Raw genomic sequence first — 19631 nt, 5'->3', positions numbered from 1 at the left:
GATGGCGTCGGTACGTACCACAGCCCAGAAAACAGTCCAAATACAGGACGGCGCAAGGCCTGGCAGTACAGTCCAAGCCAACTGGCCAGGGCCCGTGATCAGAGAGGCAAGCGGGAGGGAGGGCTCTCGCCAGCAGCTGGCATGGAGGAGGAATAAATTCCTGGAGACACACCCAGATCAGAGGCCAGGAGGAAAAGCGGGCTCTGCCGCCCTGCTCTGAGCTCTAGATCCCTTTCCGTGCTCCTGGCCCAGTTCCAGAGTGTACCCCAGGATACCCCTTCCCCCAGCCGGGTTCCTTGCTGGGAACACAGGATGTGCTAAAGGAAAACGTCTTTAAGGTTATAGGGATAGGGAGGTTTTCTTCTTTTTCTTTTTCTTTTTTCTTCTGTCTAGAAACCTGGGAAAGTCAAATGAAGAAATTTGTTTGATCAACACACACTTGCCCAGCACTCTAAGCACAAGTAACTGCCTTCCTGCCCTGGGTAGATAAGAATTACCACATGGCATGTAATAAACATAGCTGCTGCAGGACAAAGGAGGCTGGGAAAGGAGGCACGGACCCACTCCCAGCAGGATGAGAGAGATACTCTTTTTGGAGGGGCTCAGGATGCTTCTTCAGCCTCAGGGACAAGAGGAGAGGAGACAAGTGGTGAGTGTCACGCATTATCAGCCTTTCTAACCCCTCAGAAAGGAGGCTCAGGCGCAGGCCTGCAGGCAGCCTCTGCTCACGGCCTTCCTGCACTTCTGCTGAGCACCGGCACCCTCTAGTTCACTGAACTACAGCTGAACTATGGCCAGTGGTTGGTCAGCGAGGCTCTCCACTGAACCAGACCTAGAAAGTGCGTCTGGTTTCTGACTCACTTCTCTAACTTCCATGCCTAGGACAATTCCTGGGATACAGTAGTAATTAATTTAAACATTCTTTGAATGAAAAAAAAAAAAATGAGCCACAAATGATAAGACCAGTCAAATAAGACTAAAATTCTACTTAGGGAAAATAGAGAATTGAAGTCTGTTTCCCCAGGGCAAAGATGTTCAACTCAAGAGGAAAATACAGGGGCAAATTCATTTGTTAGTTCAACTAACATGTGAAATGGGAGCAGCCAGAGCAGGGGAGGAGAAGAAGAAGGCAGGGAGGAATTCAGACAAGCTGAGCTAAACTCTTGACATATTTTTATGCATCCTTAAGTAGCAATTCTTACCTCCATCTTTTTGTGCTTTAAGGACCCCAAAGCACGTTTTACTTATATTTTGATTCAGCATCCAAATCCACAAAATAACACTCCCAAAGATCTAGGACTCAGGCACAGACATGTGGTGGGTGTGGGGGTGTGGGGGGATGAGGGAACTGGGGTGAATGAATCAGGTGCTTCGGCACCTCCTCCCTCACAAGTTGCCCAGCGACAGCCCTAGCTAGGGCTCCCTTTCATGCTGGTGAGGTGAACTATGGCTACACCACACTCACCCAAAGGCCGGCCCACCTAGGGGCACCTCACCGTGGCACAACTGAATCACAGGGGATTGAATAAGTCACTTAAAATATTCAAAAAATATATACAAAGTCCGACTTCTACAGAGAATTCTGTGTCTCTGAAAACAATTTTCAACAGATTATCAAAACAGTCCTTGATGACTATAAGGTTAGAAGCCTGGGTTATACCTGGCCTAAACACTTACCCTCAAAGTTTAAGTTGCCCTTCTTACTACTAGGTGGTCATGGGGGAGACTGGGCTTCCTGCTTCATTATACCCTTCTTGTGAGATGGAATCTCAGGAACTTCAAAGGAAACACACATAGATGTCACCCACCAACTGTGACAGTCCTCAGGGCCTTCCCAGAAGCACTTCACTCACCTACAACCAGAATCAACTCAGTACTGCCTGGAACATGCGGCAGCCAGCTGGGGCAAAGGGCAGGATACTGTGAGACTGAACGTCCTGGGAGCAGAAGCACAGGCAGGAAGCCAGGGCGGCCAGGAGTGGATAGGAGAACTCATTATGGCTTGCTCCTGTCCTACCCTGGCATCTAGAAGAGAATCTTGGGATTTTCATCCACTTAGCTGGAATGCCGAGGACTGGCTGAGGAGGGTCCCTGGGGGTCTTGCTTCTGCCAGTGACCACAAATGGGCATTATCTTGTCAGGCAGAACTGTGGACCAAGAGGAGTCTCACGGGTCAGGTACCATTCTCTGAGCCATCACCTACATCACAGGCTCTGCTCAGCCTCGAGCTTTGGCCGCTGGGCTGTGTGACAGCTGCCATGACACCCCTTTATCAAACAGACACAGGCCTGTGCCCTTCAGCTGGCATGCTGCATGGGGGCCACCGCTCAGGAGAAGAGATGGAGGAGAGGGAAGAGCTCAATGGCGGAAGTCCTGGCCATTGGGGTGCATCCTGGCCATCTCCACCCAGATCCCCCAAGCACAACCGCATGGAGAACCCACTTCCACAATGAGTTAAAACAAGGGCCAGGAAGTAGATGTTTCAGTCTTGGCGGGCCACAACGTCTCTATCATACTCAACTGTTATTTGCATGATGAAAGTGGCCACATCCAGTGTCAAGACCAATGAGTGTGGCTGTGTCCCAGTAAAACTTTATTTACGGACACTGCAATTTGAAATTTGTATCATTTTCACATCACAAAACATTCTTGTGATTTTTCTTCAATTACTGAAAAACGTGAAATTCATTCTTAAGTGATGGGGCATAGGCCTGATTAGGATAAAGCTTCCTCATCTATAATTAATTGTTGGGGCTAGAGGCAGTTTTAGTAAAACTGCAGATCCCAACCCAGCATGCTGGCAATGGAACCTGAAATTGTGCATTGCTAACTAGTGTCCAAGAGATGCTCATGGTATTTGTTCCAGAACCATAGCTAGAGTGGCTAAGATTAGGAAACTACTTTCAGAATTTACCTGAAGCATTGGGGACTGAAAGCATAAATTTCCTGGAGCTTCTCAGCCTTCCTCCCTGCCCATTAGTGGGAGCTTAAGAGGCAGAAGGTTCTCTGTGGTGGGCTCTGAAAGGCTTCTTTGCGGGTAGAGGGTAAGTGGGTGTCTACATGCTCAGACCTCAAGTTATGCTAACCTGGCAACATCTGTCCACCATGTCACTGGGGCCCAAAGCAGGAAATTTAGTGGGGAAGGATTTATTTGCTCTTTTACCAGTGTTTGCACATTCTTGGTCATTTTATAAACATTGGTTCTTGAAGATTGAAATAGTCTCTTTTGGTCAGGTTTGAAAGGATCCAGGTTGCTAGAATTTAGTACAGCATAAGTTTTTTTTTTTTTTTTTTTTTTTTTTTTTGAGCGGGGAGCATCCAGAAAAATAAAACTGCTAAATTTACAAAAGTTTATAGCCCTGAATCTTGGGTTCTGCGCCAGGGGAAAAACGACATTCAAAACCCCTGGAGACACAGGAAGCTCCGCTAAGGCAGGGCTGGCAGACACGTGGGCCAGGAAATGGCTCCCGGAATGCAGAGCACCATACTGCTAGTACCGAAGAGCACAAGGCTTTCGAGTCAAGGAGTTTGGAGAGATTTTCTTGCCATAGACAATGGAAGACCAGGTCAGTGCCGCCAGGACCGTCCCTCAGCCTCCTTCTCTCTTTCCCCTCAGGCCTTACAGCGGAGGCCTCCCCTGACTATCCTCTGTCTACTGGTTTCCAAAGAAAATAAGAAAGAAGTATCTTTTCCAAATGACCAAGGTTTACTGTCCAGAAGCTTCACTAATGAGTGATGTTTGCGTTATCTTTCTAATCTAACAAGAAAACATATTTTTTCCCCATATAAAGGCCCATACCTTATTCCTTCCTTTTCCTTGGAGTTAAGACTTCCCAGCATTTGTGCCTGACTCCCACCTAGTGGTTTCTTGAAGTACTACACAGGGACAAAGACACCACCCCCACGCCTTGCCCAGGATGGGAGCCCCTTGGAAGCTCACTCAGGACAGGAAAAAAACAGTCGATATGGTCTCTTTCCTCAGCTCTCACATACTTGCCACAAGGGCAGGTAAGAAACCACATTTGAAACTAGTTCACACCAGCTCTTTTTCCTTGAAAAATAAGGAGCAAATTTCCCCTTTTCTCCTTTAAAATTCAGAGGAAAAAATTTTCTTATAAAAACCCCTGTCTGTATCTTTTCAAAATTAAAATGTTCGACATAAATATATCCAGATCTGTCTTTTGTCCCATCCTGACTGGAGAACAGAGATACATTAATGAATCACATGGCAAGAGAAAGTCAGGCTCATGTTTTATAATGCATAAAACAGCTTTTCCTCCCTACCTTTTTCACAATTCCTCTGGCTTTTCAATATGGTAAACAGATTTTCCTCTTTCAGCAGAATGAAAGATCGCAAGTGAATCTGCCAGCAACGCACAGGCTTTGTTTGAGGAGCAAGGAGCTGAAGGAGCCGCCATCTGTGAGGTGAGGAGCTGATGAGGCGAAAGAGCCGTGCCCTCTCCAGGGTCTGGGTCCCTTTTTGTGTTCCTTGAGGAACTAGTTCAAAATGTAAATAGAGATGCCTTCACTGACTAGAGGGATGTCAGAGGTGGTGCCTTGCCCTGTGGGTTCAGCACACGCCCCGCATACAGGAGAGCCTTCTTCACTGTTCTTGAGAGGAGGGCCTCAGCTGAGCCCTGCAGGTATAAGACTCCCTACCTGTCTCCACTTTGGCAACAGGGAGGACAAGGCTGGTGCTTACTGAAGCACCTCAATACAAGCCCCAGAACAAACCATGGGATAGAATGCTTGACCATATCCTGAAGGCACTGTCAAACTCAGCTGTCATTTCCAGTACAGAGGAACTATCTCCCAGAGGAGAGAGATTTATTCAAAGCTGTGTGCAAGTGGCAGAGCTAGGGCAGAACTGGTCCTTTAACTCTTTCCTATCTCCTGTACTGCTTCAGCTTGGCTGAACTTGCTTCTGCCTACCAGGCACACAGACTAGGATACCTGCAACCTTGCCGAGGGAAGCCTAGGCTCCCATGGGGTGGGCCTCAGCCATATGTACTCCAGTTCAAGGAGGGCCACGAGCACAGCCCCTCTATATGTTCTCCGCCAACTACTGCCCCTCACCTTGGAAGCTGGGCACTGTCCTGACTTGCACTCACTCTGCTGCTGCTCGGCTTGCCTGCCCTTTCCCTGACTTCATATCGAACCTTCACCAAGCATCTCCTTGGCCCACATCCACAGTATTAAACAGTGTGATGGACTGTCTGCGGGTAAAGGGGCGTGTATGTACCAGAATGTTGGAGAAGTACTCATAACCACTCCATCTGGAGGCGGTTGGCCCTGGTATCTTTTCAGCATCATCCAAAGATCTGGACCACTAATCAGCACTCTGTTCACAAGCTACTGGCTCTACTCCTGCAGTTGGTTGGTGGTTCTCCACCCTTTAGGGCCCATTTGAATCTGTCTGGCTAACCTGGTGGGACACCAACCACTACACTAGCCCTGGATAACATCAGCCAACCTTCATTTAACGCAGCCAGACAGGTGGGCAAAACCATGGGAAAGTCCCTCAGGGTACAGCCAAAATTCTAGTAGTAGTCATGACAGCAGATCTTTCTTGCTTGTGGCACATGTCAGGGCCACTGAGAGGCACTCTTTTCTCTCTGGATGGCAGGACCATCTGGTGAGGTTCAGGAGGTCTTGACCTGAAAGAGCCACACCCTTCTAAAGGCATCACTGGTCACTTCAAAGCACACACAGACGATGGGAGTTGCCCCTAGCTGGAACTTGGCTCCATTCCCATCACACAGACATGACTCAGCCTGCACTCAGTGCCTCACATTCGTGCTCAGTGGGTGCTGGCCCTAGACTTGGCCCTTTCTACCAAACATAAAAGACCACCTTTCCACTTGCTGCGGGTAACACTTCTGCTGCACCACAGCAGTCTCTGCAGTTTGGCCCCACGCTTACCTTCAACAGCAGGAAACTCGCTGTACATGACACACACTCATCCACCATCTTCCCAGGGATCGGCTGAGAATTCAGATACAGATTCTGTCCCTCGACTAAGAGAATCAAAACCTTTTGTTCCATCTCTCACTGGGTCCAGAGACTATCCCCAACCCAGACAGCCCCCAAAATGTCTTTTCAGGCCTGAAGCCCACTTCTCACTACACTTACTGCAAAGGGGCAGGACACAGGTTTAGGCCCTCAAGCCCTGCAAACTCACCCAACCCAAAACTACTGGATCCTGAGCAGAGTTGCTCCACTTGGTCTTTAGCATGATGCTAAGCTATTCATACCCATCTCCGGCAGCGAATTCTAGCCAACAGGGATCCTGATGATCATGCTCATCCAGCTGCACCTCAGCCCTGCCAAGACCCAGCAGAAGAGGACTTAGCTTGTAAAGAAACACAGCTGCCTACTATGAAGCACTAGGACCACGGGTTCCTTCTCCACTGAAGACACAGAGAAGGCCCAGGACTAGACTGCTATCTGTTCTACTCTAAACACCAATCACTCCATCTCCATCTGGAGACTGTTGGCCCGGGTATCTTGGGCCCCATGTCCACCACTACCTCTCCAATAGTCCCTTTCTGGCAGACCACAGATGCCAAGGTGCCCGAACATCTGTAGTCCTTGACGGACAGTAATGGTAGGAGACCACATTTCTCACCACATGACCTTTTCTTTTGGCCACAGTGCATTGGCGCTTGAGTGATCACCTGACCCAAGAGCATATAATCCATACCTTTGATTAAATTAAAAGTTTTAAATTTCCATTTTATTTGCAATTAATATTTTGTATGGGCCTGGAGGACTTAGCCCTAAAATTAAGAGCTGGACCAATGAGACTGTATTCTTTAAGAATTTTAGTTTTTTGGGTTTTTTTGTTTTGTTTTAATGGAGGAAAGAATTTTCAGTCAACCAGAAGAACAAACTCAAACTCAAATAATATAGTGATAGTCTTTCTGAGCTGTCCTCCAAGGTCCATTTATTTCTTCCATTCCATTCTTCTTTTCTGACAGGGGTCACCTCCTACTATGACAGATGGAAGTGCCAATACATGTTGAGACTCCTTCAGCTGAAATACTTCAGACCAACAGTGTTTCAGACGTTGGATTTTTTTTTCAGATTTTGGAATATTTGCATAGAATTTACTAACTAACCATCCATAATCCAAAACTCTGAAACCGAAGCACTCCAAAATTCAAACTTTTGAGATTTTCTTGGACTAGGAATGGAAGGTTCCATCTACATTTGCAGCTAGAATTTGTGTTTGTGTGAATAAAATCTGGCCTTTGGGACCAAGAGGTAGTCTCTTGTATGGTTTGAGAGAAAGATATTCCCTACTAATTAAAAATACTAAAAATACTATTCCCTATCTTTGGACATAGTTGAAGAGCTGTGTCATAGGAGGGTGTGAGGACATATTGCTGGAGGCCCAGCAGCCATCTTGAAACCATTAGGGAACACATCTGAAAAACCCCAACCCCTGAGGATGGTAGGGCAAAAGAAAGAGAAAAAAAAAAAAAAAGGAAAAAGCAGAATTTTTGATGTTATCCAGTCACTGATTTCACCCGGGACTGTACATCCTCCAGACAGCTTGCTAGTGAGATATACACTTCTTTATTGCTTCTATCTGTTGACTAGAGAATGCATTCCAACTGATAGAGATGTTGTGATGCTGAGTTGGACTACATCAGGCCAACATTACAACAAGGCAGTAACTAAGAACGGTGTGACAAAGCCAGTGTGTCTACAGATGAGAACAGAGCACACACACAAAAGATACACAGATGACACGAACAAGAAGGCCCTGGTCAACCCTGCTTAATCCCTCAAACCGCTCACTAGTTCTAATTCCAATCCAAATCAGCATGATCCTTTTAAAAAATAATAAAAGTGAGTCTTTCGATTAAACTTTAACGTGCATATGAATCACTTGAGGATGGCTTAGTGGGTGAAGGATAGAGGTTCATATTCCACATTTTTCACAAGCTCGTAATGGATACCAAAGCTGCTGCACCATAACCCTTGTGTAGCAAGGGCTTCTGACAAAATGACCAATCTAAAATGCCCGGTGAGTTTGTCCGGCACTCTGAATTTTATTTTCATACAGATAAGAACTAGCGTGGAATGTGTGTGTAACCAGAATGTAAACTGACTTTAGGTCTGAAAGACCCAAAATACTGATGGACCATCTCTGTTCAGAATCAAAACCTTAACATCCAGCTCCTATTTCTTGGAATGTTTATACGAACTTCTGACCCCTTAAAAGTACACCATTCATAGGTTGCTGATGGCCATAATTACTCTAAAAGATTTATGAATGCAGTAACTTCTAGGAAAACTTTCTCTCTACAGGAAGGCAATTCCCAAACCATTGTAAATAACCCCCAAACAAATCTGCAAACCTGAAGCATGCTGTTTTCTGTAATGCCTCATACAAAAATCAACAACCACCCTGACTGCCTTTGGATCAAAAATATTTTTAATATTATTTCTAAAAAGTATTTTAAAAGTTAGATGCACTTTTCATACCACACACTAAAAATACTGATGAATTAGAGTTAACCATAAGATAAAATATCAAACTATAAACCTATTGAAGACACAAGTAAGTAGTTATTTGATCTGAGATTAAGAAAGGCCTTTTTAGGGCTGAAAAGAAAAGCAGAAAACTGAAAAAGGAAAGACTGGATGGAATTAATTGCAATGTCTAAAAATTCTATGTCTTAAAAATCACCATAAATAGAACTGTATTTAAAAGCAAAGGAAAATATATAGCACAAAGCAAAGGGGTAGGAAAAGGTCATTCAAATACATGAGCACTAAAATTCTAATAGAACAATGTGATCAGATGAGGGAGGGATAGGCCCACCCAAGAGGCTCAAGATAATCTCTAGGGTGAGTGGAAAGTAAGTGTATTTTGAAAATTCTCTGTCTGGAAGTTATTCCAATCATTTAAATACATTAGTAAAATATTTTACATGTGAAATGTGTATACAAAGATTTTTTAGACAGAGTATGAGATTAAAAGTTTACAATGATACAGAAGAATGCATACTGATAAACAAAAAAAGTTTAGTCTTCTCACTAAACAAAGAAATACCAAAACAACAGGAAAATGTTTCCGCTATGAAGTTAGTAAAGCTGTTTTTTAATCTTACTAATTATTGTTGATTAGAATGCATTTAATAGAGTTATCTTAAACTTTCCTAATGAAAATATAAATGGTTAAATCCTTCCGAAAGGTGATTTTGAAAAATGTGTCAAAAAGCCTAAGTTACCAATATTTTTGGATTAGAGTTGTCAGCTTTTGCAAACTATGGAGCACACTTAGTAAAAATGTTTCATTGCTTATCTAAAATCAAATTTAACTAGGAATTCTATATTTTATCTGGTAACCCTAAATTCTATAATTATACTCTAGGAAATATCTAGAGAAAAGACCAAATATGCTGGATGAAAAGATTCATCACAGCAATGCCATACATTAGTGAAAGATTAAAAATAATCTAAATATCAATATTAGAAAAACTGTCACATAAATTAAGGCAGATGCACAGAAGATTACTGAGAAACATCCATAGCTTCTGTAAATTGTACAGTGAGTAATTTTTTAAAAAGGAAATTCTGTACTTTGGATAGAGTGGGCTTTTGTTTAAAAAGATCCTTCAGTTAATCTCTTGGTTCGAGATGGTAAGGTCAGAGGCAGAACTGAGAGGAGGAGAATGAGACTCTGGATTCTACTGAAAGAGTTCACAGAAAGCTTTTATGGGGACTCCGTGATTACACTGGATTCACATGGACAGTTCAGGACACTCTCCCTATTTTAAAGTTAGAAAATTGAAAACTAACTTAATTCCACAGGCAAGCTTCCCCTTTCCTGTCTCAGGTAACACGCACAGGTTCCAGCCATCAGTGGTATGGACAGTTTTAGGGACCATTATTCTGCCTGCCACACTGGTATAGGTTCATTACACAGAACACCAGGTAGACAGCCTACGTAATGAAAATATTGAATAACACACATAATGAACATAATGAAGAACTGTTTAGTGTTTAGAATAAGGCATAGGGATGCAACTACATTGACAGAGGCCTCTGAAACAGAAAGTAGTCTAGGACATCTGGGACATAGCCTGTCTAATCACAACTGACAATGGCCTCTGGACAAGGGTGTCTCAGTATCCTTGGTTTGTGGTCTTCAGCATCAGTCTTTCCCTCACAGTTTTATGCCCGTTCCTGCCTTCCCACTCTACGTGTACTCTTCAGTTTTGAATCAGGTCTGGAGGATTCTAGCATTCTGCAATTCAAATTTCATCCTTAAACTAAGCTTAGAAAGAAACTTTCTTCTGGCTTCCAGCATCCTGCCTCTAGTACTTGGACAGTTGCATTCCAGATGGCCTCCTCAACAGGCTAGCTCTTCATTTTTTTCATTTGCAGATGCTACTGGTCTCTTAAGGCCAAACTGGTGGTCTCCACAAGGAAGCAGATGGATAACCAAAGCTGTAATGGATTTACAGCTTGGTTACCCTTCTGCTTTCCCTGGAAACGAGCAAGTCTGCATGCCTAATCCAGCGGGTAGGCAAAGGAGAGTTAAATCTACACTCCACTTTAGGGACAGGAAGTAGTTCTAGGGTAACAAGTAGGAGCAGAAGTAAAGAAATGGAGTAAACAGGCTGTGGATTCTGTTAAGAATAAAGCAGAATGGGATCCATTTAAAGGTAAGAAACCCTAGTCAAGGGTTAAGACTCAGCAAGTAGTACATGTAATTCTGGGGGTGGAGGATCTTCCAAGTTTACCACTCTCTGACCATGTATTTCCTCTTCTCACAGGCAGATGGCATATTTTAAGCTACTTAACTGGGCGCTGCACTACTATTAGGAACGACCCATCAGCAGGAGTTGGGCATAGCTGGATAGAAAATAAGAAAGGCTGGAGAGTGTATGAATGGGACAAGAGCCCTAGCCAGTGGTGGCATTCCATAGGTTATATGATGATTTTTCTCAGTGGTTCCCCAATCAGGCCACTGACCAACTCACCAAGCTGTCTTCAAACCATTCCTTTATGTAGGCAGCTGTTGGGCCAGGCACCTGACTCAGGAGAGCTGCTCTCTCCTGAGGAAGATCCAGCATCTCCAGGGCCAGTCTCAAGTCCTCGATGAGATGGAGCACTGGGAAGGGGTTCTTATAGGAGGCCGGGGAAGACAGTCCAGGCTCACAGGTACCATCACTAATATCTGCACCTGTTTTAGTACCTGAAACAACAGAGACAGTGAGAAACCTCTGTAAGATGGGTGGATGCCATGATCAATTAACAGGTCAAAAGCAAAGGCAGTGAATGAAGAGAAGAAGGCTTGAAAATCCTGGAAGTTTACTCCTGCCTTGGCAGAATCACTCACAATGTAAACTTTGCCGAAATCATCTTTATGTGATCGGGGCTGGGCATGGCCTAGCACAAGTGTGTAACAGCCCACCGAAGCTGATATGACATGAATGCACATTTAGACAAGTGGGAGAATACAGCAAGCCTTCATCAGTGACAGAAACATCCTAGGTAAAATAGTGAGATCCCATTCTTCAGCTGTCAGGTGAATTCAATTGTTTTCCTTTAAGTCAGTATGGTAGATTACACAGATGGCCACCAAAAGTTGCTCCCGTTCCTCTATAGGCATTTCTCTCCCCTCATCAAGAGGTAGATCTTGACCTTGGGTGTTCTTATCACTAGAATTCAGTGAATGTGACTGGGCCAGTAATGGGCCTGGGCTGTCAGAAGGTCTAACAGTTTCTCCTCTTTCTCTCTGACCATAACTCATCCCACAAGAAAGCCCAGTTGCCCTGCTAGAAAAGCAGCCCCACCTGTCCCAGCCATCACAGCCACAGTGACAGACATAAGCAAGAGGCCATTCAGGATGCTCCAGCCCAATGAGCCACCCCAGCTAACACCATCTGGGGAAACCCTGCTGAGAACGACCACGATCACAAAAGTATAAACAAACAGATGGTGGTGGTTGAATCAAGGCACTATACTTGGATAGTTTATTTCAAAGCAATAGACAATAACTACTATACTCATTTTGGTGATGATTTAGTGAATCAGAATCTCTCTGCATATTCCCAAGTGGGAGATCTCCATATTTCCTACTACATTTTCATAAACTTGAATTAATTATTATTCTTAGCAATTGTTTGAAGATTGACAGTCTTACTCTACTTTTGTCCATTTTCCTCTCTGAGGTTTAGAAATTCTTGTCGACTCTATATTGGATTAACAATGAACTGTTATTAATTATTATGTATCATATCTCCCCATTTTGGACAATGACATATCTGAAAGCAGAGCCTGTGTTATATTTTGTTTTGTTTTTGTTTTTTGTTTTTTTCCGGTACCGGGAACCGAACTCACGACCTTGTGCTTGCCAGGCAGGCACTTTGCCGCTAAGCTAAATCCCCAGCCCCAAGCCTGTGTTATATTTAGTTGAGTTCCCAGCCTCATTCCCTCTACCCGGTAGATGCTGAAGTGGGATATGACCGAGTGCCTGCACGTATAATTCAATGACTAAATAAAGAGAATAAGTGCCCATATATCCTCAGAAATCTGGGATACTGAGTCAGTTTGCTCTAATTTCACGTACCCAAAATGACTGTTTTCGCATGCCTAACCCCCATCATTTAACAAAAACAAAAGAAATATTCTTAAGTACAGTGATATACTTTTTCCAAACCAAAATTAGGGTGACACAGTCTAACAAAGGATTTCTGTGTTTCTTTAAACAATAAGAAACACTTTAGAAAATACAGTTTAGATGTACTACTAAGGCATTTGGATTGCTAATAAGGCCAATAGGATAAAATATTTGAAGTCAGGACTCTTTTAGAAAATGTGAGCTGTAGGGTTGTCATGTTTATGGATACACTGCAGGCCTGATATCTAATTGTTGTTCCCTTTATTCTCCCAGGAGCTGAATTTCTACTTGCCAGGTAGCTCGGGAATGAAAAATCTACACTGAAGCAAACAATTATTGTAATATCGCCAGTTTGCTTTCTGAAAGTGTATGATAGTGGGAATCATGAATCACAAGACTCTTCCAGTCCCTTATATTGTATACAGGCTACTCACCCTAGGGCAGGTGTAGCACTCACACCCTTAATCCCAGCATTGGACCATAAATCAATCACAAACTCTTCATTCAACCACCTCTGAAAGCCCATCCCCCAAGACTGCATGAAGCTTCGTCGGGGGGCGCATCTAGACAGAAATCGTAACACATATAGACATATGTCTATAAACATAGACAATACCCAAGTGTGTGTGTGTGTGTGTATCTCCATATGGCCATGTTTCTCTCTCTCATGCATATACATATACATGAGAGAGAGACAGAGAGAGAGAGAAACCTTGTACATCAATAAAAAAATGAGCCAAGCCACTTCTCAAACATAAAATAAAGCTTTTATACAGGCAACCCTGGAAAAACAAATATGGAAGTTAAATGTTTTCTCACTAGTAAATAGATTTTAAAATGACATTTAATTTTTAGTTATGAAATTATTAAAGTTGAAAATATAATAATCACCAGGTGTGGTGGTACATGCCAGTAATCCCAGCACTCAGGAGGCTGAGGCAGGAGGATAATCGCAAGCTCAAGGCCAGCCTGGGCTACATAGTGAGGTCAAGACCAGCCTGAACTACACAGTGAGACCCTGTCTCAAAAAACCAAAAGAAAAAAAGACGGGGGGAGAGAAAAAGAAAAGAAAAGAAAAGATAAGATAAGAAAAGAAAAGAAAAGAAAAGAAAGAAAAGAAAAGAAAAGAAAAGAAAAGAAAAGAAAAGAAAAGAAAAGAAAAGAAAAGAAAAGAAGAGAAGAGAAAAGAAAGGAAAAAAGAAAAGAATTTATGTTGGCAAGCATGCACTGAGGAAGATATCTTCCCATCCTGTTAACAGTAACAGATGGAAAAATTGGCCCAATCTTTCTAAAAATCAATTTAGCATGATACATTGAAAATATTCATTCCTTTTGACCTAGCAATTTTAGAAATCTGGCCTAAAGAAATATACTCATATGATTAATTGGTTCCTCAGATGCCCGCACCATACTTTTCTAATGAAAATATGTACTTTAGCATAACAGTAGCCGGCACTGGGCTAATACAGGATGCAATCTTTGTGTTCACCCACTTGATACAGCACATGGATCAAAGTGTAAGTGGGTGAGTTTTACACACATTATGTGCTGTGTTACATTTTTGTGTATTTATAATTTTTTCTATTAAATGTTTTCTTTTGATTTTTCTTGTAGAATTAGCCCAATTCAGTACAATGTCACATGAAAATCTGCTCTTGCAACTTTTAGAGGAGGTTGAAAATGAGTCATCAGGTGACTTGGCTACCGATGACCTCACTCATATAAGCTAAAGAACTTAGCAATATGTGACAGATGCAATGGACAGAGATATGACAGAGAAATGACAGATAGAGATATGACAGACAAGTACAGAATGAAGACCTTGATTTAAATGAGGAAGAAAACAGTAATGTAAATAAATATGACTAGCCAAAATGCTACAAAATGGTCATGTATACCTGAATGATCCAATGTTAGAATTAGGTCAGAAAACATTATTAGGTTCTTGCCAGGGGTGAAGCCTACTGGATGTGTTATGGTTGATACATTGTGTCACTTTCGGGAGTCTAGAGGTTTGGCTAAGTGACTCAGCAGTTCTGCATCTTGGAGTGAAAAGAACATGCCCTTACCCTTCTGGGATGTTGTTTATTGTGTCAATTTGAGAAGTTTAGAAGGTTAACTGTGTGACTCAGCAGGGAGCCAGGGTGCTTACTTTGTATTCATCCTGAGCCTGTGCAAGAGGAGGGCATGGAGATTATGTGAGTGCTACACACCCCCTGGTTGGGGGTAGCCTGCTCACAATGTAAGGGAGGAAAAGAGGCTTGCTCTTCTCTGCTACTCCTCCCTTTGCGCTTGTTGCTTTGCTGTCTTCCCCCGCCATGAACTGTTGCCCTCTGCCATGTGCCACTCTACCTTGGAGCCAGCCAAGTATGGACTGAAACTTCCACAAACTGTAAGCTAATTTCCTTCCTTCCTTCATTTTGGGCGTTAGGTATTTTGTCCCAGCAACGAAAGAAAAGTAACCAAGACAGGATGGAATGCCAACACTGAGATTCAGTGTTGGAAATTGTTTGTAACAGATGATATGTACAAGATGCTTTGAAATATACTCATAATGAAATGCAAGAAAACATTCTATATGCCTCAATGGTAATACTCAAAAATATATTTATCATGACACCTTATTATCTAAACTAAAAGCCTTCATAACAGACTTTATCATTCTGACTGTCAAAATCTAAAAGATTAATGGAGAAGTGACAGACGTGGCATTGGGATTTTAGGAACAATAATGACACAATAGATTTAGTTTCCCTCAAAACTGCCTACATTTTGATGATAAAATAGACCCACCAAGAAAGAAAAATATCTGACAATTTGGCTGTTATTCACTCATTTGTTGAATGCTTTGTTTTGAACTGTCAAAGAATTCATACCCTGTCCAAATACATGACTTGCATCATTGAAGCCTTTCAAATATGGTATAAAAAGATATGCCCTGGGAGATGGGAAGACAATTTACACCTTGAATTTAGAAATTTGTCCAGCAACTCAGCTACTAGCATTTTCTTCATGGAATAATAAACCACAATTTTGGATTTGTTGCATCTGTGTATTTCAAAAAGTAATGTCACATTCAACAATTGGTTCACTAGTTACCCACTGATATTACATTTGCTAAGAGTACCAGTTGACCCGCACAGAAACTATTCACAAGAACAAAGCTGAGATTCCTGAAAAACATGTTGCTAGCTCACAACAGAGAAATGTATAGTACAATCTTCAGATTTTAGATAGGCTGGGCGTAGCGCGCATGCCTGTAATCCCAGCACTCAGGAGGTTGAGGCAGGAGGATCATTGCAAGTTTAAGACCAGCCTGGGCTACAAAGTGAGCTCCAGGCCAGCCGGAACTGCATAGTGAGACTCTGTCTCAAAAAGAAAAGAAACCAAAACAAAACAAAAAACAGATTTTAGATAGACTTAACATTGGCCTCCCATGTGGGGAAGAAAAGCAAGGTAGTAAAACCATGAAGATAAGATTGATAGTGAAGCTGGGTGTGGTGGTACATGCCTGTAATCCCTGCACTCAGGAGGCTGAGACAAGAGGATCCTGTTAGTTCAAAGTCAGCCTGTGCTACCCAGTGAGTTCCAGGCTAGCCTAGACTACATAGCGATACCCTATCTCAAAACACACATACACAAGCAAACAAACAAATGATTGATAGCAAATCTTCAACATAAATGAAGCCAGAAGTGGTCACATCTTACAACAAAGCAAAAGATAGAGTACATGAAGTTGAGACATGCAGCAACTATGACATTTTGCTATGACCAAACACAAAGCATTGGCCAATGGCTATGTTTTACTCAATCCTAAACATAAGAAACATAAAAAGCTTCATAGTTTACAAAGAAAAGAACAAGCACAAAATACTAGAGAAATTTTCTTAGAAGATTGGGACTGGAACTGATAAATGCTCAGTTACAACAGAAGAAGAACGATATGGATCTGTCCAAAGAACTAAAAAGAATTCTGGAGCAGAGCTGTGAACAGACCGGTGAAACATCATAAGAACCCCCTAAGAAATCAGGAAGATGATGTCAAATATGTCCTAGCAAACAAGACAGGAAAACAAAACATGTGCTATCAGTGTAAGTAACACTTCTGCAAGAAACATGCTGTTCTCATGCGTGAAAAGTGCTTTAGGTGTGATAACTGAAGTAAAGATTTTTTTTTGTGGTAGAGTTTTATCTGTATTTTTACTGTAATACGCATAGGAATTTATTTCTACCGTTATTTTTTAGATTTGGTTAGCAAACCAAGAGTTGACGTAGAAAATGTTGAGGTGCATTCTAAACACTCAGTTTATATTTGATATTTTATCTTACTGACATTTCATTTTCCCTCTCAGTGGTCATTCTATAATAGGAAGCTCCTGACAGAAGAGGAGGACAAGAGAGATGACAAATATGATCTGCAAGCAGGAAAGGAAGGCTAAGCACATGTGCTGTCAGTGTAAGCAAGACTTGTGTATGGAACATGCTATTGTCAGGTGTGAAGACTGCCTTAGATGTGATAATTGAGGTAAAGATTATTTCTGTGGTAGAGTTTTGTTTGTATTTTCATTGTAGTTCACATAGGAATTCATTTCTGCTGTTATATTTTAAATCTTGAAAGCAGGTAAACAGTTGATGTTGAAAATGTGGATGTCTATACACTCATTACATATTAAAATTTAATATTTTGTTGATATTTTCTTAAGTACACACTGTTCAACATAATAAAACTCAAAATTAAAATTAATAATCCATCAATAGAAATACTCCTAAAAAATAAACATGGGCATTACACACACCATAACCTGCCTTTTCTAAACATTTGCCATAATGCCCATGTAGCTACAGAGTAACATACAAAAATGATCTGCCAGGTATGGCGGAGCACACCTGTAATCCCAGCACTCAGGGAAGCTGAGGCAGGAGGAACCCACATTCCAGTTCATCCTGGGCAACTTAGTAATTTACTGAGACCCTGTCTCAAAATAAAAACTGGGACAAGGCTGGAGATGTGGCTTAGTACAAACCTGGGTTTATACCCCATACTAAAAGAAAAAAAATTTCAACAGTTTCCCAGTTGTGAAAAAGTAAGAGAAAATGAAAATGCCCCCAAATTTTAAATGTTTAACTTCTGGGACATTTGAAGGATATAACTCACATACTGTCCAGAAATTCAGTAACATGGGAAAATACTTGCCTATGCTATTCAGTAAAAAAGAAAATAATCAAAATGTATAAGTGTATATATAAATATACATAAAAAGAAATTTTTAATGCTGATAATAATTAATATTCATTACTTTTATAACCACTTTGAAAAATTTTAACTTGTTAAATTCAAAAAAAGTGAGAGAGTCAAGCTTCACATTTAGTTTGCCTAGGTACTTTAGGTTTAACTGTGCTTGAAAGTCCCAATAGGGTGCTAGACAATATGGGAGAACTGAGGTGCTTCGCTTAGTGGGAAGTAAGAGAATAAACACAGACAGGTTCTGTCCAAGTGCCCTTGATTAGCTTTCTTTCTTTCAGAAATTGCACAAGTGAAGGTGGGTAGCACTGGTAGTATTTTCACAGAACAACCATTTCAGAAAATCTCAGGCCAGGCCACATGACACCCTACAAAAAATGTGTACTGCTTCAGGGAAACTTCTGGCAATAAGGCATACCCAACCTCCAAGAGTTCTCTTCTCCCACAGTGAACAAAGACAAAAGCTGAAAATGATAATGCCTCCCCTTTTTCAGTGTAGAGCTAAGATTGAAAAAGAGAAAAGAAAAAAATAAACTTAATGGTAAAATTCACACAATGGCAGAGAGACTTGTAAAGTGCTAAGGAGCCGCCTGCATGTTAATAAAACCATGCATATATACACACAAACCCTGTAAGAAAACAAAACTACAGGCCTCTCCATACCACAAGGGTAATGCCAAATTCCTACTATGCACTTATTAATAAAACCACAAGCCAGAAATCCACACAAACGCGCACACAATAGTCCAGAATGGTATAATACCAAAAGCCCAGCCTTAGCAAAGAGAGACTTTCCCAGAAGGCTCAGTTCCATATTCCACACATTCCCTGAAGATGAGTAGCCCCTATGAAGAAATTACAACCATAAGGGAAAACAAGTTGAAACAGAGGATCATATATAACAATTAAGAAAATATGTGCTCTCATGCTGAGATTAACAGAACAACATAAACAAAACAATAGATCAATACTGTCCTGGTACGGAGACCTACAAATTACAGCCCCATTATGAAATACTACTGTGGGATATGCCCATATATAAGGTAGGGTTCTTTCCCCCAAAGTTATTTCTCCAATCATTTCAACCCACACTTAAGTTCTAAAACTGTTTCTCTAGCAGGACATTTTACTTTATTTTGAACAATAAAGTATTAGGAGAGTCAGATTAATACAAAGGTTTTCAGCTTTGGATGCACAGTGAAATCCTATAGGGAGTTTTTTAAACTATAGGTGCCTGGGTTTCACCTTCAGCTATACTAATTTAATTGGTGTGAAACATGACCTGAAGTAATAAAAGTTTTCTAGGTGATTCTAAAATGAAGCCTAAATTGAAACCATTGCCCTAGCAAAGCACCTCAACCAATGTTAGATTTTGGGCTTATAAGAGGTCACTTAAGGATTTCTCAGGTACAATTAAAATTTAATAGACTTAGTATTTATTTTTGAGTAATTATTTTGAGGCTATGATTTCATGAAATACAAGTATAGGATTTTATCAAAAGCCCTTTGCTGGGTGTGGTGGGGCATGCCTGTAATCCCAGAATTTAGGAGGCTGAGGCAGAAGCATCGCCGTAAGTTAAACGCCAGCTTGGACTACACAGTGAGTTCAAGGCCAACCTGAACTACATAGTGAGACCCTGTCTCAAAAAAGTAAAAAATAAAAATAAAAGCTTTTTAATGATCACTTTCATTTTGTTTTGTTTTGTTTTGGTTTTTGTTTGTTTGTTTGTTTTTCTCTGGTAC

The 19631-nt window shown here is 41.6% G+C and overlaps 1 protein-coding gene and 1 long non-coding RNA gene across 8 annotated transcripts in view; one reads left to right on the top strand and one right to left on the bottom strand.

Annotated features, from left to right (window-relative positions):
* Ppfibp2 (PTPRF interacting protein, binding protein 2 (liprin beta 2)) overlaps positions 1 to 19631 on the bottom strand; it is a 149755-nt gene that overhangs the window by 85503 nt on the left and 44621 nt on the right. For all 7 annotated transcript variants that reach the window (XM_013511943.1, XM_013511945.1, XM_013511946.1 and 4 more), the window contains exon 3: positions 11004 to 11218. In XM_013511943.1, the coding sequence (XP_013367397.1) occupies positions 11004 to 11218 (215 nt within the window). The remainder of the gene's footprint in view (positions 1 to 11003; positions 11219 to 19631) is intronic.
* On the top strand, positions 3338 to 6568 carry LOC106148031. Its single transcript, XR_001233144.1, has 3 exons — positions 3338 to 3566; positions 4340 to 4425; positions 6268 to 6568. It is a non-coding gene; the product is annotated as an uncharacterized LOC106148031 (long non-coding RNA).

The sequence above is a fragment of the Chinchilla lanigera genome, unplaced genomic scaffold (genome assembly GCF_000276665.1).
Source record: "Chinchilla lanigera isolate Chin_1 unplaced genomic scaffold, ChiLan1.0 scaffold00013, whole genome shotgun sequence".
NCBI classification, from domain to species: Eukaryota; Metazoa; Chordata; class Mammalia; order Rodentia; family Chinchillidae; genus Chinchilla; species Chinchilla lanigera.
Note: the sequence above shows the minus strand (reverse complement) of the source record. Positions and strands in the feature narration are given on the sequence as shown.